This window comes from Harpia harpyja, chromosome 2, assembly GCF_026419915.1.
Source record: "Harpia harpyja isolate bHarHar1 chromosome 2, bHarHar1 primary haplotype, whole genome shotgun sequence".
In the NCBI taxonomy this organism is placed as follows: Eukaryota; Metazoa; Chordata; class Aves; order Accipitriformes; family Accipitridae; genus Harpia; species Harpia harpyja.
Window position 1 is genome coordinate 14,309,629 of NC_068941.1, and position 24,509 is coordinate 14,334,137.

At 44.4% G+C, this 24,509-nt stretch overlaps 2 protein-coding genes across 4 annotated transcripts in view; one reads left to right on the top strand and one right to left on the bottom strand.

The window, feature by feature from the left end:
* The first annotated feature begins 4,987 nt into the window (after positions 1–4,987).
* MGST2 (microsomal glutathione S-transferase 2) lies at positions 4,988–16,600 on the top strand. The gene is made up of 5 exons (XM_052815789.1): positions 4,988–5,245; positions 10,215–10,314; positions 11,524–11,594; positions 13,486–13,567; positions 16,363–16,600. Exons 1-5 carry the CDS (start codon positions 5,011–5,013, stop codon positions 16,493–16,495), a joined length of 621 nt encoding a protein of 206 aa, XP_052671749.1. The 5' UTR covers positions 4,988–5,010; the 3' UTR covers positions 16,496–16,600.
* Positions 16,601–19,975: 3,375 nt separating this feature from the next.
* MAML3 (mastermind like transcriptional coactivator 3) overlaps positions 19,976–24,509 on the bottom strand; it is a 267,035-nt gene continuing 262,501 nt past the window's right edge. For all 3 annotated transcript variants that reach the window (XM_052815822.1, XM_052815812.1, XM_052815802.1), the window contains exon 5: positions 19,976–24,110. In XM_052815822.1, the coding sequence (XP_052671782.1) occupies positions 23,119–24,110 (992 nt within the window). In that variant the 3' untranslated portion in view covers positions 19,976–23,118. The remainder of the gene's footprint in view (positions 24,111–24,509) is intronic.

Here is a 24,509-nt window from a genome sequence, read left to right on the forward strand (position 1 = left end):
CTGCTCTGGTTCCTGTCTCTGCCATTAACCTCCTCTGTTAGCACGGCCAAGTCACACAAGACTTTCAAATGAATCTCAGGGAATCGGGCATCCCACCTGATAGAAATATGGGAGCAGCTGAACGCAGAATTACAGCAGGCACCTTGGAAAACTGTCAGTTTTTCAGTTATGACAATGACTGGGGCTGCTACGTTCCCCTGGTAGCTGGGGTCAAGCAAGCATCACTCTAACACCGAGAGCCAACATTTACCAATAACGTCTCTGAAAGGCTGAAGATGCAGGCAATAAATAACGACACACAGTTGTGACTGTCTGTAACGCAAGCCACGCTGAAGAGCTGGCCAGGCTGGAGGGCCTGGCTTGCCAGCTACCCGAGCGAATGCTAAGATCTGCCTTATCGCCTAAAGGCATCGGATAAGGCTGAACACGAGCACAATTTACCTCCTACTTCCTAAGCATAGCTGATTCCCACAAAGATGAAATTAAACTTCCTTCTATATGGATGAAAAGATTCCCTCGAGCTGAAGTGGTTCACTAATTAAAATAGCTCTTTGTCCAAGGTTAGCAAGTTAAAAAATAGCAAGTGCTATGTTGTCACGAATCTACTAGGTGTTGTGAAGGGAGACAAGAGATGTACAACCAACACGTCTCCAAATCTCTTGCTGAATCTCCATTAATCCCTTGCATTCCAGATATCAGAGCAGTCACGCTGGCCTGGGAATCTGCTTCCAGTTGGTCAATAGCAACAGGAAAATCTTTAAACCTCCTTTTGATCCAGACATAAGTCGTGCAGGATCTGCATCTTGCAGACCAGCCCTCAGTTCTCCCAAGGCTACCTGCTGCAAACCGGAGATACCGTACGCAGAGCCAGCGGGACTGCGCGGTGCAGGAAGTATTCTAACGTCTGGAAGCACCGCTGCCTCCCAGCTCCCATCTCTTATTAATAAGTCATTATTCATTGCTGAAATGCTGCCAATTTGTATTATACAGGCAGTCAGGCAAGATGATCATATTGGTCCACAGCAGCTTTAGCCTGTGAGTGAGGCGCGGAGCGTAAGCCACACTGATTTCCATAGGGTGAAGAATCTGGGAGAGTTACTTCTGATCTTCAGGCACAATCACATGCACTGACAAAAGACACGTGACTTTGCCTAACTCTCTCCTCAGACATTATGTGACTGCAAGGCCCACCACATCCTGTCTCCAGGCTGGTAGCTTTTGCAGCACACATTAAATCTCTCACAAGAAAAGTCAAAGGAAAGAATGGGAAATAGCTTTGTATACTGCATTTCCTCCTCCTCTTCTGCTGAATGGGAGAGGCAGGGTTTGCAGAATTCCTTTCTTGTGTTAGGCTGTACCTCTTCTCTGAAGATTTACCGCTTGTTCCAGAAACATTCAGGTTAGGAGGAAGAGGAGGTCTGAGACATGGGAGGTGAGGAATATTCAGTGTCTACCCAGTTGTATGCCCCAGGTATTCCCTGATCACCATAAACACACACAGCTTTTTTACAGGGCAGTGCAGATGTGCTCGTGCGTGCACCATTTTCCTGAACAGGTTCCAATAATCTCTCCCAAGCCATTGCACTTCTGAGCTCCTCAGAGCTGAGAACAGGTGAAGATATTTTAAGAAAAAAACCATGTTTTCTAACAGAAAATCACCTTTTTAACAAAAAACAACCCCACACTGTAATTACATGAGGGTACTTATAATAATTTAAACTCCTCTTTTTGCTGCTACTTTGAAAGCCTGCTATGATTACAATGGGATATTATGCAAGATTGGCACACTTTATGTTTTATATACATATGTAAAAATATGTTATGCTCTATTGCAGTCCAGAATTGCATCCCAGATATGTTCTTGCAATGTCCAAAGTAAAAAAATGTAATGATACCGAAAGGCCATAAGAAAATCCAAGAGGCCTGTGGGCATGCAGGCATGCGGGAATTTATGTGCATATAGCAACTCACATTAACACTGACAGGAGTTAAAGCACATCAATCTTTTGCACATCCAGATGAGAACACCATGAACCAATTCTTTCCTGACTTATATCCAATATTGATGGAGGTGACATAAGGCTGCAGAAGGTGCAGATCAGGGAAGAATCCAAACCTCTGGCTACTACTCTATTTAATATTTTTTAATCTGCTCTGCCACCACCATCAAAAATAGTCTGATCTCATGCCACCAGTGACCAGAGGATGGGGATGGAAAATGAGGATCTGTTTTATCATTTGGTAACACTGCCACAAAGCAGGGGACTCTGAATAACCAGAGCTTAAAATGAACTGGATAAAATGGACTGTTCAACCTTCCTCTGAGGCCCCATGCAAAGTATATATGAAACAACAGCAGACATGGGTTACAACTGGTATTTAGGAAGTAGAAATAGGAACATTTGAAGTAATAAATGTATTTTCTTCCTCTTTCACCTGTTCCATAGTTCTGATAAATTTAAAGCCTGAGTATGACCCAGTGCCACACAGGCCCAGTTCTTTGTAATATATTGTTGAAAAGCAGAATAAATTAATAAACCGCAGAGCTCACTACTGTTACTGTTGTAGCTAAACTGCTTTTGACATGAACCAGCCTCATACATTGTAATAGTCTTGATTTACCCCATAAACGTTTCCAGTGAAATATACGGGAGTTCAGATATGTTTTCACTTCCAGCCAGAGGAGCTTCTCTGTTCTTCAGAGCCTGTCTTCTAGAAGTGCTTAAAAATAAAAGATGCCGCACTGCCACTTGTGACTGGCCTTTAAAGAAGTTACACCCCAGCACAGACTGAACGCTGCCTTTTGCAAAGCTCTTTTCAGCTCTTCCAGAGACAAAAAATGAGCAGCTTTGACAGTGTAACTCCATTAAAGGAGCTTATTTGATCAGTCTGGTTTCACACTTAAAATGCTTTTGGTCTCACTACCCCAACCATCTGCTCTCTCATGACAGCAGTTCTGCCACCCTGCTGGGATTTGCCTTTGCTGCTGGTCAACAGGAGCTTCTCTACAGAGAGAAGAGCCAGCCTCTTTGGGAAGGTCTGCCAGGGACGCACAGGTCAGCAAGAGGCAGGACCACTAATTTGCCTTAAATCCTGGGGCTACGCAGACGCCCAGCGCTGACACACAGCTGCTGCGTGAAACTAGCAAGTCCCGTCCCTACCCAATGCCTCAGTTTCCACTGCTGTAAATTACGGTTAGAGAAATTCATTTTCCCTGTAGAGCACACACACAAAGTACAGTGCAGCAATAAAATACCACTGTTTCCAGATGGGAAAGACCTATGTCTGGTAAGATACTACCAGTATCTCTGACTTCACATTACATTTCACTGCTCAGAGCCTCTGTTCTTGCTTTGGAGGCAGCTTTGGACAGCTGCAAAAAACACATGCATTTACAACAGCAGAGATAAGCAAAGCACATATGAAATACATGCAAGTGAAGGAAATGCAAAATCAAATTACATTCATCAGGAGCAAGCTGAGAAATCAGCCACAGACAAGCTGTCAAAATGTCCTGACATAACTGGAGAAATCTCTTGGTTGATCCTGGCATCTATTTATATATTGGAGCTTACACACATCATAAAACTCCGGGCATCTGAGGTACTACTGTATTTCCACAATCACAAATAAACCCAACTGTGTTTTGTATATGATCCAATTTGCTTTTCTGGGTTACACAGGGAGGAAGCATAACATTGGCTGTGGTCTACATATGACTAAAAGTGTTAGGCAACTACAAACTCTCTGCTACCAGCGGAAAGTGAACAGAGTTTTAGGCAGACTCTAGCTCAGCCATAATGGACATGTAACTTAGAATATTTCTGTGGATTTACCCCCCTGCCCTAAATTGTATCCCTGCCTACTTTTAAGTCAACCTTTGATGGATTTTGCATGTCCATTGCCATTTCGAAATTCACATCCTTTGAATAAAGTCAGAAAAAACCCCATAACTTCCATGTCAGCTGGTCTTGTGGTTTTAACTTTTCAAATGACCGGCTCTATCAGAGTTTTCCTTCACTTCCCTATATCACCAGGGTGACAATGCTTTGAACACTTCTGAGCTAGCCCCTGAAAACATAGACTGTGTGGTCAGAAAGCCAACCCATACTACAACAAGAACCGCAATTAAAGCGCATAAATCAGCAATCAAAGAGTTACTAAGCACAAACATCCAACCACTGTTATTACAGTGTATCTACTCTTCCAATCTTTAGAAAGAACAATATACTGAATTAATACCCAAGAAATAACCTTTTAAAATTTGGCAATGTAAAATAACTGATTTAAAGTCCTTTTTTACATTAGCCTTTAAAATTAGCAAATTTGACTAAAGTCAATGAAATATCCCACTTTAACTTCAGCTGGAGGCAAAGTGGATAGATAAACCTGGAGTCACAACAAACATTACACTGGTTTTGTTCCAGTGGTCTTATGGGATCATAAGGGCTAACAATATTAAGCTTCCTGTTAGGGCTAGCTGATGAAAAAAGTTCCTTGAGAGAATCTGCCCCAGTTTTAGGACTAAGCGTAAGCTGTAGGAAGTGTACTCCAGGCAGTAAAATGAGGGGAGATATTTCTTTCTTTCTTAGTTGTTTTACCCTTTGAACTATCCTGAACAATTCCTTTCTGCATGCTGACTACTTTGACTACTTGTAAAGTGGCTGTCATGTCATCCGTCAGAGCCTAAGTTGTACGTTCGGCAAAACCCGTAAATCAAGTGTAGGGACAGTACAAAGCCCCGCTCCCCCCTCGCATCTCCTGCACCTGCTGCTTTCGAGTGGTGCTACTAGTGATGGATGCAGACCTTGCTGCGCTAGACCCTGTACAAACACAGAACAGAACAAAAAGTCTTCGCCCCCAAAGAGATTGCAACTGAAATCTAAGACATAAAAGAACAGCTGAATCCACAGAGGCAGGAAAGGCTGTTTTTGTTCTCTCTGCGCTTTCACACAGGCAAGAAGCAGGCAGGGCTGGCTGACTGTATTTGAACTTTTTCAGGAATGAAAAATGGCCATAATTTTGCACTCTTGTTTTAAAAAGTTAGGCAGTTTTATTTCTAAGGCAGACCTTTGTTGCAATGCTGAAAAGCACTATAATTCTCCCACCTGTTGTTTTTCCTTATTGCTCACTCAAGCTCTCTCTTCTATACACACATCCTGCTTGCACGCGGAAGCTGCTGGGAACATGGCTGGTGATTTAATTTTTCTTGCGGCTGTCTCTCTTCTTTCCGCCTTCCAGCAATGTAAGATCTGTGGGATTGCGTGGCTGGGGCTTGGGGAGGTTTCCACTGGTTCTGAAGTACTGGAAATTATTTTATGATAAACTGGCTGTTTTGTAACTTTAATTTCTGAGAACTCGTAAGATTTTTCTCACCGGAACATTGTTTACCCTCTCTGTAGTCTGAGAGGGAGTTGGCTCAGTGGGGCAGATTACTTTTCCCTGTGGGAGAAACTAATTTGTTTTCAATTCTATTTTGTTTGCCGACTTTTTGGAATCGTACTATTCTGAGAGCTTGTAACTAGCTGTAAAGTTACCCCAAAGCCACATCGTGTCTTGGTTTCGATTCCTATTTAGGCACCTATACAACTGAAAACCTCAAAAGTGAGAGTAAATTTGTGAAATCAAGTACACCAATGCTGGACTGAAAGCGCTGTAAAAACTGTTTCCTGAGCTAGAGATATACGCTAAGTATCTGAAATTAAGGAAGAAAGCAAACCTTTACACAAGGCAGCAATAATATGAGTTATTCCATATTATGTCTTCATCATTACTTTTCTTCAAGATCTAAATGGATTATTTTATCCCCTGCTGATATGCCTCTGAGAATCAAGGACTAGGGAAAGAAGTGGGCAAGTCTGAGATGCTCTTTTTGCTGTCTATCAGTCTAAAACTGCAGTAGCATTTTTAATGTTTGCCATTATTTTCTTTGAAATGTGTTGATTCATATAGTTGTGTTTACACCAGGAGAAAAGATACATTTTGAAGGTATTTGTGCTATACTAGTTTGAGACTAAGAGAAAGTTAAAAATAATTACTCTGTCTTTTTTCAAATATCTATAGTACTGCCAACTTATCTAGCAAGCTATCTATGTGGCTTGATTGTTTGTTTATTTGTTCTGAAAGCCTCAACTACTGAAATAACATTTGTACCAGGCAGAAAAAAAGCTTGAGAATGTGACCCTTCCAGGTTAAAAAGAGCCCAACACAACAGAAGGCAAATAAAAAGAATCTAAAATTTACATTCTCTTTTTCTGTCATCAGATCAGCTACAACATACCCTTGTGATCTTCACAGAACATTTCTATCTGGTAGCAAAACCAACCAACCAACCAAACATTATCCAGAAAATTACTGCAGTTTGAAAACTCAAGGAACTGTACAGATACGGAAACTGTGAAGGGAGGGGGGAAAATACCTATGTTCTTCCTTGTGAGGGTTAAGCCATATTAGTTAATCTTAGTTAAAATCACAGAAAAGACAAGATAGCCTGGTTTTTCATTTACACTGGCAGTCTGACATCAAGCCCAAAGAGAAACCTGTGTAAGAATCTGATCTGCTGATCTGATTTAAATCATCACAGCCTGGCTTACTTTCAGCATGCCTTCTAGCACGGGTAAACCAACACAGATTAATCTATGGGAGTTCAGATGAATGTTGTGAAACCGGCACCGTAAGCATGTGTTATAACCAGTTCGTGTAAGGGGAGTAGCCCAGCATGTGACCGCTTGCTGTGAACAAAATACAGACACCATACACAGCACTGTTTACAAGTGCTGTTTGCTCTTCTGTTTATTCTGCCGAGCCTCCGGTCCTGAGTTAGGAAGGTGCTAATGGGCGGTAGGACCTCTCTGAAGCAGTGTTGGAAGTCAGGTTTCACTTAGCAGTCATCAGAGGTACAAGATTTAGTGTCTCAGAGCCATTCAAAGAATCAGGTCAGTCGAAGATTAAGCTGTGCAAGAAATGCTCTAGGGTAGAAAGAAAGAGCAGAAACAATGCAGGAAGTGGTTTCCAGTCATGAATCCAGTTTTAAGCAGCTAAGATTCGCTTGAGAGATTAGGGTTTTGTAGACTGATGGGAAAACAAGGGAATCCAATGAAAGGACAGAACGAATTCCAGTCATTGATACAGGAGAGAACAGGGAGGACCAGAGTCCCACTACTTCTCTGATTTGAAGCATCTCTCTGAACTAGCACCTTTTAAAACCACTCTTAGTAGTTGCAGGATCCAGCAAGACATTATTAAAAAGTATTTGATTTCTTTTTTAACGGTTGTTAGGCCAGGCCATGCAAATTAACATGCACTATCATACACTGTGATACAGGTATCAGCTTCTCTACAGGCTTCTTAACACATACAAAATGTTAGAGAGCAATGTTCCTTGAAAGCCTGCTTTGTCCCGTATTTTCAGAGTAAAGATATTAACTCAGTAACCATAAATGCCACCTAAAGATGAAAGCAAAAAAAGCAAACAAAGGCAAGCCAAGCATACTTTGTAACTACCTCAGTCATGTAATTTAGCCTGCTAGAATTGAACAACTTGATACAGGGGGAAGAAAAGGCTATGAAAATCTTTACTTGCTCCTGCTGCAATGCTTTCTGGAGTCCTCACGACAGCACCTCCAGTGGGTGGGGCAGAAGAGCTCTCCCATTGCTTTATTATTTACTTTAGCCCTTGTTAGACCATAATCACAAAACTTATATTTGGAGTTACATCACTACTTTCCATTCACCGGAAAGGAACTAAAAGGCAAGTCCTATGCAGTTAACAAAAAAATACAGTAATTATTCCTCTCCTGAGCTCTTTTCGAGTTCCTGGTTGGCACCTGTCTTGTTCTGCACACCAGGCTCACCTTTTCTTTTAAGGTGCCAGACATGATTCTAGTTCTTCTGTTATGCAGTGCCACAGCTTGGTTTTCATTGGCATATAAAAGCCCACTTGTCCCTAATAGAAGCAAAGTTCCCATCAATCACGGTGGAAACCACTAAAGAATTGGATTTTATGACAGTCAGCCGTAGTATCGTACTATCACAACATGCTTCTGCGTATGGTTAACCAGAGTCTCCCACGTGCAAATCTCTGCCCCTCAAGCTAGAGCCTTGCTGACCAAGCAATACCAAGGGCAAATCACATTACAGCTGAGGCCAGGGTTATACCATGGCCTTGACGATTTGCTTTGGTTAATTGTACTGAACAAACAAGAACTATTTGGCCCCTACAGTGCTTTAATCTTCTTATTTCCCCCAGTAAGTTTATTTTGTCCAGCATCCATTCAAGGCTTTTTTCAACTGACTTGGATGCAATGAGCCACCTTGGCTTGCCTTAGTTCCTCAGTAGAAAAAAACAGGTCCCAGACTGGTTGTAAGTATTGAATGGCTCAGTGCGGCCAGAAAAGGAGGAACGCATTGCTGGCTAAAAACACCATTGCACAAAACACTATGGCTCACCTACAACTTTGACTGATAAGCCAGGCAGGATTTGCCAGCACGTAGCATTTGTCATAAAAAATAGATCATTCTGAGGGCGACAGAAGTTAAAAAGCAACTTTTCAGTTAAGTTTTCCAGGAAAGTATTTCTCAGAGGCAATTCTTGTGCTTCTGTGAGTTTCAGTCTCCCTGAAGTATGTTACCTAAAACCTCCCCGCTATCATTCTTCCCTTCTGAAAGGGCTGCAAGGTGGCAAATGACAGATGAATCACCAGGTATAACGAGAGATGTGTGGTTGGGTGTGGAGGAGGTCTTGCTGGATGCAAATACAATGAAAGGTCCCGTATACCTGCCTTACAGAGAGATAGCTGAGATGCTCTGACTAGCCTCTGGAGAGAAAGGTTAAGAGGTCACTTGAACACAGCCCATAATTACTTATATGAGGAGAAGACAGATGGGAAAATGCTATTTTGGGAAAGGCTTTGGCCACAAGGCTAAGACATAAGAGGTGCACAGGGCAACACCACTAATATCTCTAGCTGTATTTTAATGCCACTGCTCCCAGAAGGGAGGACAGATGGTGTGCTCTAGGCTTCCCCCTTAGACAAGTCTTTTCAGTGAACTCAGGTGGGTGCCTGGTTTCTGGATCCAGGTAAAGTTTAGGTACAAGGTAGATAGCAAGCTTCTCATACAGGGCAGCTACGACATGGCCAGAAAAATAACTCCAGGTATTCAGAGAGTTTTAAAGTCAAACAGGGTGATGCCCAAGAGCTCTGCTGCATACAGAAAATTGCTGTCTGTGTATTGCCTTTTGTCCTTGCGAGCCTCTATTCAACTTTCAGGGGGAGACTTCTGCAGTGAGGACATCAGTAAAATCAGGTATATATGTACACGTCAGAAGTGATCCTAGAAATACAGGTCAGAAGTGCAGAGATAGTGTTTGATTGGTTTGGGTTCTTTTTGGTGAGTAACTGATATTTAGTCACTGTACAGTAAGTAATCTATCTTTTTCATGGCATTGCATCAGTTCTAAAAAATGTTTTTTACAAGACAGGTAAGTACTAACAGCTCCGATCAGTGGAGGTGGAAACAGCAGAGGTCCTCCAACAGACAGGTCTCAGAGCTCTCCAGCAGATGAGGTGGTGAGCAGGGAACAGGCTACAGCCTCCCCGGTTGCAGCTTTCTGCTCTTTCCAACATACTGAATTTTGAGAGTCCGAGACAATAACAACAGATGGAAAAGCATGCACTATAAGATATGGGTAAATAACTTTAAAAAGGTGGCCACCAGATTTTTGTTTCCAAAGATTGTAATGCTGCCCCATACTTCAAAGCATCATAGCTCTTAGTGTCAGTAAAACAAAATGACCATATGCTATTCAAACAAGTAGGGAAGTGACCTCCATCAGTGCAATTTGGTTACTGAGATACTGCTAAGGCAGCACATTGCCACTGTAGAGTGACTAGACTGCTCCTAGGCTGTGCACTGCTAGGATTCAGATGAGGCGGAAGGATATTTAAGTCATAGCTAGTGTAGCAAATGCAAAATGAGAATGAAAGTATTTCTGAAATAGAAGTTTTTCCCCTTCCTCACGAGTGTCACTCTTGAAGATAAGATCTAAACTTTTGTAGGGGAAAAACTAGTTCATCTAATATTGGTTCTCTTTCTGTCAAATGAAATGGAAAGTGCTGAAGAACAATGATCTCTATTTAAAAAATTACTGACGTGTTAGGGACGCAACCAAACTGAGGAACTGTGTAATTCGTGAGCCCCTGTTTTTCTTGCAGGTCATTTTGCTTGGCTGGTGGGGAAATCAAGAATGAAGCACAAGGTCATGCCCCCAGCTGTCACTGGAGCTCCAGAATTTGACAGAACATTTCGTGCACAGTAAGTCTGGAGATCATTAAGATGGTGGCAATGAATAACAATTCAGTCCAGAAGAGAAGCAAAAACATTATCTTAAAAGGTTACCTTTTCTTTGCATCCTTTGCTTAAAAAAAAAAAAAAAAAAGAACAAGAATGAACAGATCACTTTTCAAATGGTTCAGCTATTATTTTAATGGTAATGGGGTAAATTCAGCCCATTTAAAACAGTCACTGATCAAATTCTGATCAAAGTAGGCAAACAGATTACCCAAACCTAAAGAGGGGCTGCGAGCTAATTGATTGTAACTTAGAGAATTCAGATGTTCTGGATCTAGCAGGCTGTGCTATCTGTTCTTGGACTGTGGCTAACACCAAACACGTGGAAGACAAGAGCACAGAAAACCTCTGTCTTCACAGTGGATAGTGGTGGAATAGTCTGTCTAAGAAGACAGCGTTTTCCTAAAGGGCTTCAGTTTGTGATTAGCTAATGACCCTATGCAAAAGTATTTATATTTATTTTAAATCACATCTGCTGTAACTGTAGTTGTAGTGGATAACAATAACGAGGCATAGAATACATTAGACAACGTATTAGATAGTAGAATATGTTAGATATAGAAGGTTGCCTAATTTGTTAAAAAGAAATTTATTCAGAACAATCAAGAAAAGATATCCCAACAAAATATTGGTGGGAAAACTGATAATGTCCACAAATAAAGGTGTTATGGTCCTCGCCATAAGAAGATCTATCATGTGCTGCCTGTGCCTGATAGCACTTCATAAAGGCAGGTGGCCTCAGCAGATCAATCCAAGCTGCTCATGCACAGCTCTGCGCCTCCTCTTGCAGTCCCGAGAATGCTGACCCACAAAACTTGCATACCGAGTATGGAGATAAGTGATTAACACCACATCCATGTGCTGGAATTCCTGCCTGCCTCTGCTGCACAGGCACTTGATTTAGGATTATTTGTCCTATTTATTTCCATGTAGTTGGGATCCAGATCCTTGTCTAAGTTTAAATACCAGGGAAATATTTTAAATAGTTTTTATTTGAGATACAAAGAAGAGAATTTTTAAGAGTGTCTAATGCTGGCTTGACTGTGCTCCCACTGGATTCAATAGCATTAACTTTAGTGGCAACAAAATGAGGCCAAAGCTGTTTCTCCTTGAAAATCTCACCCATAGTTCTTTTTCTTTCCAGACTAATGTTCTTTCAAATTTATTCTGCAGACAAAACTGTGTGGAGTTTTACCCAATATTCCTGACTGTCCTCTGGACTGCAGGATGGTTTTGTAACCAAGGTAAACACTTTTCGTTTTTATCTTGGACTGAGAAGTTTTACATAAGTTTTTAAAACACTTTAATTTTATCAGAAGGTAAATGACTGTAGACATCTTTTCCCCTTCTTTTAATTGCATTGCCTTAGCATAGCCTTCCTCGAAAAATGCTCAGTGACACTGAAATCCTCACTTAGTCATGGCGTTTCACATAGCCCCACCAGCTTTCACTTCTCTCTGCAAACCAAGGAGCCAGTACATGGCACATTTATCACATGTTCAGTGGATTTGCAGGGTGAAACGTTCAGAAAAGCAGCTCCATAGATGCTTCCCACTAACAATTATTTGCACATTATGGGACAATTCTCGCAGGACATCAAGCATAGCTATCATCCCTGCGGAGGAGGCAGCCTGAAAAGGCTCAGGTCAGAACACTCATCCCTGTAGCTGGACCTCTGGCTGATGGAGACAGAGGTAAAGCCAGCAAACCTTTGGGTTTTTACATCCCAGATGAGTGACACCACCACTGGGCTATGACTTGTTTCTTCTGGGACATAGCACTGAGCACTGAAGCACAGTCATAACAGCGGCATCCCCAACCATAGATATTGTACTTCAGGTAGACAGCGGGGACTCGGGAAAATCTGTTTTCTCAGCTGCATAGCAGGGGGGTGTTTTTTGGTCAAATCTTCTGAACTCAGACACCACAGAGCTTTCATACCTCTCTCTCTGTTGGACTTTCCAAGGTGGGTCTGTGATGTCTCCTAACAGTGATGGGGTGGACTCTCCTAGAGCTAGAACTTGTGACAGAGCCTAATTTTTGCATTCTGTTTTATTAACCCTTCCCCAGCTGATGTTTTAGAAGCATGAAGTCTGTGGGCTGGAGAAAGGATAACTAGCTCATGCCCACTATACCTCTCCTTCCTGAACGACTGGCTTACTTCTCCATTTTCTATGTTTGCTCCAAAACAGAATTATTCTCTTCTAGCCAGAGTCCCATCTCCACTGCAAATCCAACGTAAATAAAAAGTAGCGCCACGCAAGTCAACAAATCGGATAGGAGATAGTACACGTGCTCATAGACAGCCACTCGAATTGAGGAAAATGACAGTTGCTAACCAGCAACACAGACGTGCTGTCATATGTTAGAAAAGAAGGATTATGTTAACCTCCTCTTTAAGTCATTTTTTCAGCTGAGCATCTCCCATAGGTATGTTTACATGAGTTAATCCAGAACACAGTAAAAGCTGTCCTCTGTAATACTCACTCGCACGGTTTGAAAGAACACAAAATTATCCAGCTTAGTCCTGGATAATACGACTGACCTACACACCCTGCTCCATCTATCAAATGCAAGTGACTTTATACTCTTCCCACAGGGAGGTCAGAAAGCTAACTTCACTACAGCTTTCTCTTATGTCCTTGGATAAAAGCTGCTATATAAATGCAAAGCAGGTTATTAACAACATAAATAAGATTCTCTTCCCAAAACAAACACTCCCCTCTAGCATGAACTGCCATAACAATAGAAAATGACAGCGCTGGGTCAAGCCACAGTGCTCCAACCCACTATCCTGTCTCTGGGATAACCACCAAACTGGGGCAAGGGGGGAGCTACAGATTCCTGTCAGTTCTTGATATCTCCTTTTCTGGGAATGCTTTTAGATTTTTTTGGACAATCCTATGCCCGCCCCGATCTGTAAACCCATATCAAGAGCCTTCTGTAGTGAATGTTTGAGAATACGTATACCTCTTTTGAATGATTCTTTCCCAAGATAACTTCCCAGGGTATGGGTAGCTATGAAAATCCCCAGAGCTATACAACTAGAAAACATAACTAAAGCATCTAACTGTCTACGATCCTTATTTTTTAGTTTTCTAACTGTTCCCCCACCATTTATCTTTTCTTTTTTAGAATTGGCTTCCTTTCTGGGTGTGTTGTACGTGTTTGCCCGCTACAAGTACTTCCATGGTTATGTACAGTCTGTGAAAGGAAGGTAAGGAGTTACCAGCTGAATGCAGGTTAAAAGCTCCAGGCTGCGGTCTGAAGCTGGGCTGAGAGCCAAGGACTGGCAGTGAAAAGTGACTATAATTGAATGCAACATGTGTAAAGCGTCAGCAAGAGGTCTGAAGCGGAAACCCTCAGGGAAGAGGGCTGGCTGTTACAGTAGAAGCCTAGGTTAAGATGTGCATGTGCTACAGGTCACAAGAGAGAAAAGGCTTCATGCTCACCTTGTGGGTGCTCACTTTGTACTGAGCATATCGGCACCCAGACTCAGAGAGGTCTGAAAACAGAAGCACAGTGTTGCAGCTCAGGACTGCTGCAGGATGGGAGACTGCTCAGGCAAGGTTTGCACCCTGCCTGCCTGTCTGCTGTTTTCCTTTTTCCTCAGTTTGTCACATTAAGACCTTTACTCTAGCCATACAAAATGCACTAAAGGAAGCAAGCATATCTGGCCTTGTAGGCTGATGAACTTTCACCACACAGATAAGAGAACACAGCTTCAGATAAGCATACGTTAATGAATGTTAAGTGCACAGCATCTCGTAACATGAATTCTGCTTCAACAAACATGCACTCTAGCAAAACACCCTCCACTACAAATGCTGAAACATGCAGTTTATTTCTTGTTTCACTGAAGTCATTGCACTATCTTCTGTGTCCTGACCTAAGGTTCCTCTTCCAGCACACATATCAGTCATAAAAAGAAAATAGGATGATATATGCTTGTCATAAAATTAAAAGGCTTGCGATATATATTTCTAGAGGAAGATACAAAACAATCAGACTATTTTGCAGTGAATAATCCTTTGGCAGCAAAAGGCTGTACTACAGGGCTATTTTCCATAGCTTGTGTACCAATGTTACCATTCTCCTTTACCACAGTCTCCACGAATCCTTTAACCTCTTTGGAAGAGCTGTTGCTTAAGAGAAGGGAGAGGCTATGTTTTCCAGAGCAAATATATGGAGATAATTTTATATCTCCCAGTAAGAGATGCAATAATTCGAATGATGCAATGAACACCAGCCAGAAGACTAGCAACTATTAAGGAAGTTTGGGGAGCAACACTGTGTAAATAAATGAACAGGCAGAGCATAACAGACTTTTCTTTAATCAACAAACTAAAAAGTCCTTTGTTCAAGAAATCTTTCTCATGCTTTAATTCAGTACTCTTAGACCAATAGATTCAGCCTCTCAAGGAAACCTAAGAACAGTGGCTGGCTTCTCTATTAGACAGAGCTTTACACTCTGGTGAGACTTTTAATTTCTTTGCATTGAAGAGAGGGTGCCGAGAGTCACCCTGGCAGCCCTAGAAAACAGCTTTGCTCACGAGGCCTGCCGCTGCAGGCCTGCCTGGTGCTAACCTCCAGCGGGCGCTTCAGTGAGCAACAGGTCAGTTCAAGTCAGACATGCAGAACCTGGCCGCCAAAACATACAACAAGCCTCCAGCAGCCCTAGTAGCGAGAAGGTAATTAGTCTTCAACTGAATCTCAACCGTAATCACAGACTACAGCCGTGCTAGTTATAAAGACAAATCTGGTCCACATGCTCAAAGAGCTGGTTACGACACATATTCGTGCACTTCACTACATGAATTGCAGTTCAGATTTGCCAAGGCTGGATTTTTTAAGAACACAACAGGAACATGCACCTTCTACTCAGTTTCTGTGCTGGAGAGGCCTTTGCAAGTGAGCTGTACCCTCTATCCTTCCCTTCAGCCGGCTCTGACAGATGCTTAAAGGGCTAAGCTAAAGACTTTTCTCATCCTCTCCTGAAACTGAGGAAATCTCATACTTTACCATTTTCAAATCCGCATTTAGACATGGCATGCCCAGAAAGGCTACTTATACCAAGTCTTTAAGCACCAGTGAGATTCTCAGGCTCCCCACAGCCCCAGTGGTGCCCAAGCACCTAACCCCTTCAGCTTCTGTGGGTATGGGGATAGCTAGCTATAAATTGAAGGCTGACAAGCTCCTCAGACCTTTCTCTACAATGCTAACGTGACGGGAGTCTCCAAAGAGACCTTTTGTTGCTTGCTTTGCTGGCAGAGACCAACCCAGCAGCAACTCCCAGAATATGCCTGTCAGACCAGAGAACAGCCCCAGGAGAGTGTGCATGGAGGGGAAGCTCCCTCCTCCCATGTGCTCAAAAAGTGAGCTCTGTGTTTCAGAGCTGAAGGGCTCTCCCAGCCTCTTCTGTGGGAGCTTTCAATTCTGTACAAATAAAGCAGCCTGACCTCCTCCCATCCCCAGCAAGTGCCCTAATCGCTGATTTTTTAGGATCAACACTCTTCCTTTCCGGTCCAAAAATCCATCTCCAAGTCAAAGTCATAACCAGCAGCAGACCTCCCAGCTCAGTGGAGAGAGTACCTGACCAACAGATGTGGATGTAAGAGACACACACAGCTCTCTCTTGGCCCTGGAGGCTTCTCTCCCAGTCTCCTACACCCAGAATTGCAGTGAGGTGCTCAAGCTTGTCTGTGGCCTTACCTACAGGTCTTCATGTCATGGGATGAGGTAGCTTCATCCTGGAGCAAGTTCCTAACTTCCACATGAATATTTAGAAGCACCTGGGGAGAGTTTTCCCATAGAGAGGATATTACGAATCTCTCTTCTCCCTAGCAAAATTCATGTGCGGGAATGGTTTATTACCAAAACAACCAAGGCAGCATTGCAGCAGTGATCCTTTCTGATTCTACACACCTCTTCTTAACTGGTGTGGACAAGCAGTTTCACTGTAAACACACCATGTACAGCTTGTAACAGTATTTTTCTACTTTCCACTTCTAGGTTAACAGGTTTTTATTTGAACTTGATAATTCTAATGTGCTTGATAACCCTGGGTGCAGCTGGGATTGTTAACAGCTTTCTGGATGAATACCTGGACTTCAGCATTATGAAGAAACTACGTAAATTGTTCTGAAGACTGGGGGTTTTTGTAAACAAATAAATAATGTGGATGCTTTCCCTGAACACCAAAAAGATGATAAACTGCGTGTGAATAAAGCATCAGAGCTCTTTACTAACAGCCTGTTGCAATGTAAAATGCATGTTTTTCCTGAGCTGTTTACGCTTTCTCCTTTCCCTACACTCTTGAAAAGGAGGCAGTAAGACAGAATGTCATGTCACATCTGCATTTGCAATTAAATGTTCTGTTTTCCCATACAGTATTGTAAACCGTAAACAAATTACATAAAACTAAACCCATTAATTCACTAAGTAATTTAGTTGCAACTGGCACTGCAAGCATCAACCCATCTTACCCAATGTCCTTCAGCTTTGCCAACGCCTCTGTAGTCTTCCTTCACTCCTCTTCATTTCCCCCAGCAGTGCCATCCATTCTGCACAAATGTAAAAACACGCTTTGATGCAGTATGCTGCTGCGAGGTCCCAATTTTCCAAGTATATCCAATCCCACTGCAGGAGGCTGTTTAAGCATATATAGAAACACCGCTTTCTTCAGGAAAACATTTAAAGCTGCACTTGACCCTACGTTTCTGTGAAGGCCTTTTGATTTTATACGTACGTTTACAGTTCAACACATGCTCAAACACTCTTCTCGTAGAAGTAGGGCCCTCCTGTAGGCAGATTCCAGTCCTCACACAAAGCCTCTCGAAGACAGGCTGTACCCACAGCGCAGCACTTGCAAGAGGGAGAGCCAGCCCAGACAAAAAGGCAGCACAGATGCTCATCTAACAATTGGGTCTACTGCATTGTCTCCCACCAAGGCACAGATGGCTGGGGTGTGGGAAAGACTAGACAAACATCTCAGCATGGCCACAGCTCTGGGAATCACAAAATGACAATGAAAAGCAAACTGACTATGAAAACAGTTTTCTGCTAAAAGGGGGGAAAAGTCACGGCCTACCACCGTGAGCTCAAAGTATGCTGATGGTCAATTGAAACTATGTAGAGGAACGGAGAAGCAAGGCCATGCCTATTCTGGTAGCTCCCGATAATTCAAATTATTCAGGCAATGCTAGAGCCAGCAGGCAGAAATTTTTCTTGTCATGCCTCTGAAGACATGATTTCGCTAAAAATACGGCACATTTATAGTGGTGTTCACTCAGGTCTGTATAATGAACATGCTTATGGTCTTTCTAAAAGTGTACTGAGGTTGATAACCTGACCACAAAATAATTGAGTGTTGGATCAGGTTCATAATAACCTTTCATAGAAAAAGGTGGACACGTGCAGAAGTTAGATTGTGATTAAAAGACACAACTAAGCGCCTGCAGGTGGCAAAGGCTGAAATGGCATTTGAAACAATAAAATGAAACAAGTACAAAGGTGCAAGACTTGGGTCCAATAACAGCTGCCAAGCGGAAGAGGACAGATTGTGATGGTGAACAGGCTGGAGCTGACACAGCTGCGGAAAGGGCAACTCTCCGGCACTTGCCTCCGGGGAGAAAGTACAACAGGGCCAGATTTAACCACAGAAATCACTAGGAATTCTTCCACCAACTTTCCTTCTACGGGCTGAGAGACAGAAAATCCACCTACCCACCTGCCAGTGATGCCTTCCGTCGGTCACGGGCAGCAGGAAGTGCTGCCGCCAGAATCAAAACCAAGACAAAGGCGTCCACATAACAGGCTTGAAATACATACTAGAGGAGGCCCAAAGGTCACTAACTGTGTTCAAATAGGTCTTTGCCTCTGAAATTATTCCATTCCAAGCTTACCTGTTGTAGTGATCTGGCGTGTTTATAGATAGCTTCCCATACCACATCTATTATTCTATTCTATTGTATTCCGTTCTGTTCCATTCCGTTCTGTTCCATTCCGTTCTGTTCCATTCCACTCCACAGAAAGGAATAAACTGCTGTCACACAGGGACAATTTCACATGCCAAAAAACGCAGGTGTGAAGCTGCAAAGCATCACCCAGCAGCACAAAGCCAGAATGCTAGGGAATAAACATGAACCTAACATTTTAGGAGCTGCACCAGCTAACGAGAGGGCAGAAGTAGGCCTAGAGTTGAGGATGCCGCCTGTCTTCTGAGTCACTGCTTTTTCCCCAGTAAGCCAGGACAGAATGTCTATGATCAAAACCCATTAAAGACTGACTCATCTATCATTAAAAACAAAATACACCTATAATAGATGGATACTGTCAGAGTCAGTATTTAGTTTAACTCTAGCAAGAACCACACCATTTCCTGCCTGCTGATTGAGGAGTCAGTATGGGGCTGCACATTCAGCCTATACACTGTTAGTTGACGCAAACGTTCATCTGTCAGTCATGATCAGAAACGACGATGGCCCCTGCTGCAGCTTCAAAGCCAGTCAGTACCTAGGGGCCTCTTGCTGAAAGCATCTCTTCTCAGCAAGCCCTCTGCCAGCACACGCTGAGGAGTAACTCTGGCAAGCTGCTCTGATACGGGCCAGTCTCCTTCTTTGTGCCCCATTATCCACATTTAGAATGGTAAAGGACTGACGTTAAGGAGAGAAGGGGAACCTCACCTTAAAGGTTGTACGTGGAGCCAAGCCACACTGACATCCCGAAGAGCAAGCTCTGCAAACAGAGGTCCAACGTCTGATCCCCCACAACTCCCCGGTAGGCTGGCAACACGGAGAAATCGGTGTCAAGCCTCGAAGGCTACATGACATGTTTATCTTGAACAGGTCATATAAATTCAACAAGTCTACATGCACTTTCCAAAAGGCTTCTGACAACACAGTTCTCACAGTGTAGTAGTAGTAGGTGATAGGGAACTACTCTAAGCATGCGTCTTCACGCTTCCCCAGTTTCCCCGTCTCTTCTTTCCAACTTCTACGTCCAACCCTGCATCTCCCTTCTTCCAGCCCACCTCGCCTCCCCAGATCTCAGCCACAGAACTCCTGAATCCTGGGCTCCCCATCTTGTGTCCTCTCCTGGAAGCACTTCCCTACTCCCTACACGGAATAAACGCAGAAGTTTGGAGCTGCCGTCTCTAACAGGCCCAGTTAGGGACCAAGTCCCCCGTAGCAACTGCCGGAGCGCAGACCTCGCATCGGAGCACAGGCAGTTTTGATAGCTCACCCTGCTCCGAGCAAGGGGCACCATGACCCCAAAGCAAGGCAGACTCCTGACGAAGCACTCCCAGCCCGGCAGCTCATCACCGCAACCTGCGGCTCCGCAGCTGCAGGGAGAGCCGCTCGGGTCTGCCCGGCGGGGCTAACCGGCATGCAGCGGGTTTACCGGCTGCTGAACCAGCCCGGGGCCTGGTGCGGGGCTATACCCTGCCTGTAACGCCCCGACTCCGGCCGGGCCAGGGCAGCCCCGCAGGGTGCGGTGAGGCAGCCGTGCAGCAACCCCGGGGCTGAAACCAGGCCTGCCTGAAGCCGGCTTCCCTCCTTCCCCTGGAAGATCACCCACCGAGGCGCAGGAGTGGGGCGAGAGATGACCCTATAAACCAGCCTGGTATATGACTCAGATAACCATCTTTTATTTGTTTTTTGTTTGTTTGTTTGTTTTTGTTTTGTTTTGTTTTTCTTTAAAAGTGGTATGTTAACATCAGGTCTTCTACATTTTCAGAGCTCTGTACAGGTCTTAAAAGGAAATAAGCAATGCTTAATGTACAAAGTAAAAACAGAAAACTAGAAAAATCTGAATAAAATGGAGCAAGTTGCCGTCAGGGATACAGTACAAATTAGTAATTAGACGTCATCTGAAGTGCAATACCACTGCAGTAAGGATGAGTTAAGGAATGAAATAAAAATACTCTATTTTAAACAAACAGTATATATATATATATTTATATGTATATATTTTACAGATAGTAGACCCAGTGATATCTGTAGAATTGTAAAAACATATTTACAAATAACTTTTTTTTTTTTAACATTACATATACATCAGCACCATAGTAAGAAAGAAAAAAACAACCCCAAATCTAATAAAATCTACCTCTCTAGTACTTGGTCCCAGTACGGAGTATTTGGAGGAAGCTTTGCAAAGACAACAGAGACTCAGTCTTCATCACCATGTATTCACCAAAGCCTGTATCTCCCTGACGCACATGGGTTTGCACTTGGCCGCAGTGTGGTGGTTGTGTGTTTCTAAACCCTCATTTCCCAGCTCTGTGCTGGCAGGTGACCCCCCGTCACTCGCACCCGACAAAGGGATGCCGTGCCGTCCCCAGCGCCGTCCCCCGAGCAGCGGGCTCGCTGCCTCCTCGTCCTGGCGTGCCTCTGTCGTACGGGGCAGGACACATATGTGCCACACCAGCTCGTCGCTCCCTCACCCTCACGCTCACGCAGACACACATATATGCAGACGCCCTCGAATCTTCAGGGTACCATTTCTCTCACTGTTTGCCTACCCCTTCCGTTCAGGCTAGTCCGACCAAGAGCCGCTTACCCGCAAGATGGACTGAAAACTTTGGCTGGTGCTCTCGTTCACTGAATTAGGGCCCAGTCCAGCTCCTGCTGAAGCAGCAGACAGGCAAACCCCTATCATCTTCAGCTGGAACTGGAATAGGTCCTTCTGCTGTATTTTAAAAAGGGGACAGCTAAAAGACATGTAACTAAAGCATGTTTTAAAAATCTAGCAGTCAGGGCAAGCTGGATCAATAGCTCATCTTGACCAGCTAGTCCATGTTAAAAATGCAGCTTGTCCTGCCTACATTATAGCATTTAAAACAGATACTTCCCCTTGTCTAGGTAAGCCCTGCAAGGGATTACTGCATGAAAGGGAACCGTAATGGCGCCCTGAGATGCTTCCAGGCCCATTTTGTTCCCACTCCTTAATGTGATGCGTATCTGTGCTCCACAGGGAAAGGCAGGGCTTGAGCCCGTCAGCTCCCGTGGATTTCAGCAGCCGAGCACTTTGTATCGCCGGGCCCAAGGAGAGCAGCACACAAGGAGATAATCGGTAGCTGGATAGTTGGTACTGGTAGTTGTACACTAGAGACACTTTCACTGCAGAGCACATCTTATGGCTCACAGAGGCCAGCATTAGGCCAGAGGTTCCCAAACTTTTTGGACTGTGGATCATGTTAACTTTTTTTATGTGCCACTATATAACCTGATAAGCAGCTCTCAGCTGAAAACACTAAAAAGGTGATAGGTTTCGGAGGACAGCTTACCCCAGCCTCAGACTGCAGCTTGGGAACCACTGCTTTAGACATTCAGAATGGCTGGCATCTCAATATTATGCAAGACATACCACAACTTCATTACAGTGCGGCTTAGAACTGGTCCACACAGTGGAGATAGTGATATGTCACTACTACCTAAAAGCTTATTTGGGCAGACCCCATGTTTGTAATAACTGCATCCATTATTTTACCCATTCATGAATGATCTTTACTAGTCCTTCACTGGTTCTTGTTCTTCAAACACTGCAGTGAATTCTGTTCCAGCAAACCAGAGAGATTAGACCAAACATCTGTTTAAAACTGAAGATCAGGCTGCATATAACATCACATCGAGAACCCAGACACTCCAGGGTAATACTATCTGCCAGCCTTGCACTTTTCAAGAGGAGAGGAGAAACTCATTCTGCGTGCCAAACCTTCCCTGTACATTTTCTCATGCCTGTTGTCTCCTTCCCTGCCTGCACCTTTGTGGCAGTTGTTGGTCACCCGAAAAAAAGTGCAGCCAGCTCACTTTACACGGAAGGATAGGAGGGGAAGGAAGTGAACTGAAAACATACTGGGGAGGAAGGAGAGAGAGAGAGAGAGGGACCTGCTTAGGACCTACTTGGTACCTCCCAGCCCTTCAACACCATTCATAGCTGCTGTTCTGCACTGCCAGGCAGCACATGCCAAAGTGCTCTGACAGAGAAGCACTACTGCAAGTCCCAAGGGGACTAAATAGCTCCTTAAGTTACCCCACCCACCTAAGCCATGTCCGGCAGGAGTCCCATAATCAAACTGTCCTCACCACACTGCCAAATTTATGTTCTCCTACACTTTTCTTGGATTTTTATCACTCTGCAGTGAAAATGGTGACCTCCCTGTGACTTTAGGTTTGTCACGTGTGCGCTGCACGTTCCCTTGTGACAGCCCAGAGCCGGCCCCATGGGCCTGGCTGTGGCTCACCGAGACCTGCTTACCCCTGGAGTTAAGCCCATTTCTGACCATGGCCTGTGCAATCGCCCACAGACGTCTTTAGGCTTTGCTCCCGGCTGTTTTCATCTGTTCCCCTGAAAGTTGCAGTGTTTACAGTTACATGAGGCAGGAGATATTGGGACCACCCCATACCACTGTGCAATGAAGCCTTGTTTCAGTGGGGAAAGACCAAATTTTCCCAACCAGAGGCATCACCCGGCTTTTCCAGTTTCCCCATCCTGCCCACTCCCCACACACAACGGGTGCTGCCACACAACGGAGATTGCTTGGTGGAAGTCTTGGGATGCCGATGTTTTCATCGTCCCCTAAATCTTCCAAAGTTGGCTACAGATCAGCTCAGTTTGCACGATTAAAAACAAAAGAAAACAAAATAACCCCAAACCAAACCACTTCAAACAAAACCCCAACAATCCAAGGATGGGGAGAACATCCAACTCTCTCTTCTCTTTTTTCAAACATAACAACCAAAGCTCCAGACTATACAAGCCCATTCACTGGGGGTTTCCAAACAACTCATCAAGTTCTTGTATCCACTCATCCCCTGGTCCGCTCTTAATGATGGAGTCCACAAGGTCTGCGCCCTCTGCTAAACTGGAGAATGACCCCCCCGCTCCTTCATTACTGTAGTTGTAAGAAATGTCCTGAGTGGGATTCCTCTCATAGGCCTGGCCTTGGCTGCTCTGAGCAAAGTTACCACCTGGCATTTGCTGCGTTGGAGGCTGACTAAAGCCGGACATTGTGGGGACCCCTTGGCTTATTGCAGGCATTACCATCGGCCTGGCCTGGCTGGCTCCTTGTTGCCCCGGTAGTGGTTGCAGCAACTGTCTTCCCATCGCTGGGTTGAGGGCTCTTACTGTTCCACTCGTGTCCACAACTGTCTGATTGAGCCCCTGTGGGAAGTGTTGCTTGGACAGCCGTGGCTGCCCAGACTGCATCGGGTACGTTGTGCCATTATTGAAGGGCCCCATTTCACTGCTAGTCCTTCCGGGTATACCTTGTAAGCCTCGCTGCTGCCAGTTCTGTGTTCCTTGAGGGACAGTCCCCATCAGGTTTTGAAGCCGTGGTGCTTGTGGCCTGGGTAAGACCTGGCCCACGGGTCCTTTCATCTGCTGCTGATGCTGGGGAAGAGCAGAATTTACCAGCATGTTCTGACCAAAAGTGCCGACCATTCCCACCGCTTGTCCAGAGGCAGGCTGCCTCGTTCCCTGGCCTGCGTTATGTGCCATGTTCATGCCACTTTGGTTTGGGTGCTGCAACATTTGGCTCATCCCTGTGCTCATACTGTACATTCCCGGCTGGCTGGAAGAGGCGTTGCTGTAAGGAGCCATGCCCATGTCTGACTGGCCTGCGGTCGTGGGCAGTGTGCTCGGGTTCTGGGAGGGACCCATTGCCATCATGCTCGCGTTCTGGGCCATCATTCGGGATGTCCTCATGCTCTGGAGTGCTGCTTGGTTTCTCACAGCTGCTATATCCTGGGGAGAACCTACACCAAAAAGGGAGGAAGGTAAGAAAAAACCACAACCCCGTAAATTGTAATTAACACGTCTTTGCATAAGAGAGAATCTGTAGGAGCCTTCTGCATCACAGTAGGATTTCAGATCCCTGTGCTTTCTGAGTGAATAAATTATCGTTTCACGTGAAGGTTACCAGAGAGCTAGAAGGTTATCCATCCTTGGGAGATGTGCTTGCTGCCTAATGATAGTTGCATTTCAGAGATTATGTGTTCCCCACCTCACTCTGGCCGCAGCCTCTGTCCTGACCTGCCAAATCCCCTCTCCTTGAAGGTGAGAGTCAACACAGCTCAAGTACCACCCTAAACAGGATCGGTGATCGTGTTAGGTATTCGATTCGTGAAGCGGCACACTGTTCAGCAGAGAATACC

What these genes read in the sequence shown, in the direction of transcription:
- MGST2 (XM_052815789.1), top strand. Translation starts at nt 5,011, where the DNA reads ATGGCCATAATTTTGCACTCTTGTTTTAAAAAGTTAGGCAGTTTTATT. An exon ending in GACAGAACATTTCGTGCACA is followed by an intron (nt 10,315 to 11,523) that starts GTAAGTCTGGAG and finishes TTTATTCTGCAG; the next exon opens with ACAAAACTGTGTGGAGTTTT. An exon ending in GTACAGTCTGTGAAAGGAAG is followed by an intron (nt 13,568 to 16,362) that starts GTAAGGAGTTAC and finishes TTCCACTTCTAG; the next exon opens with GTTAACAGGTTTTTATTTGA.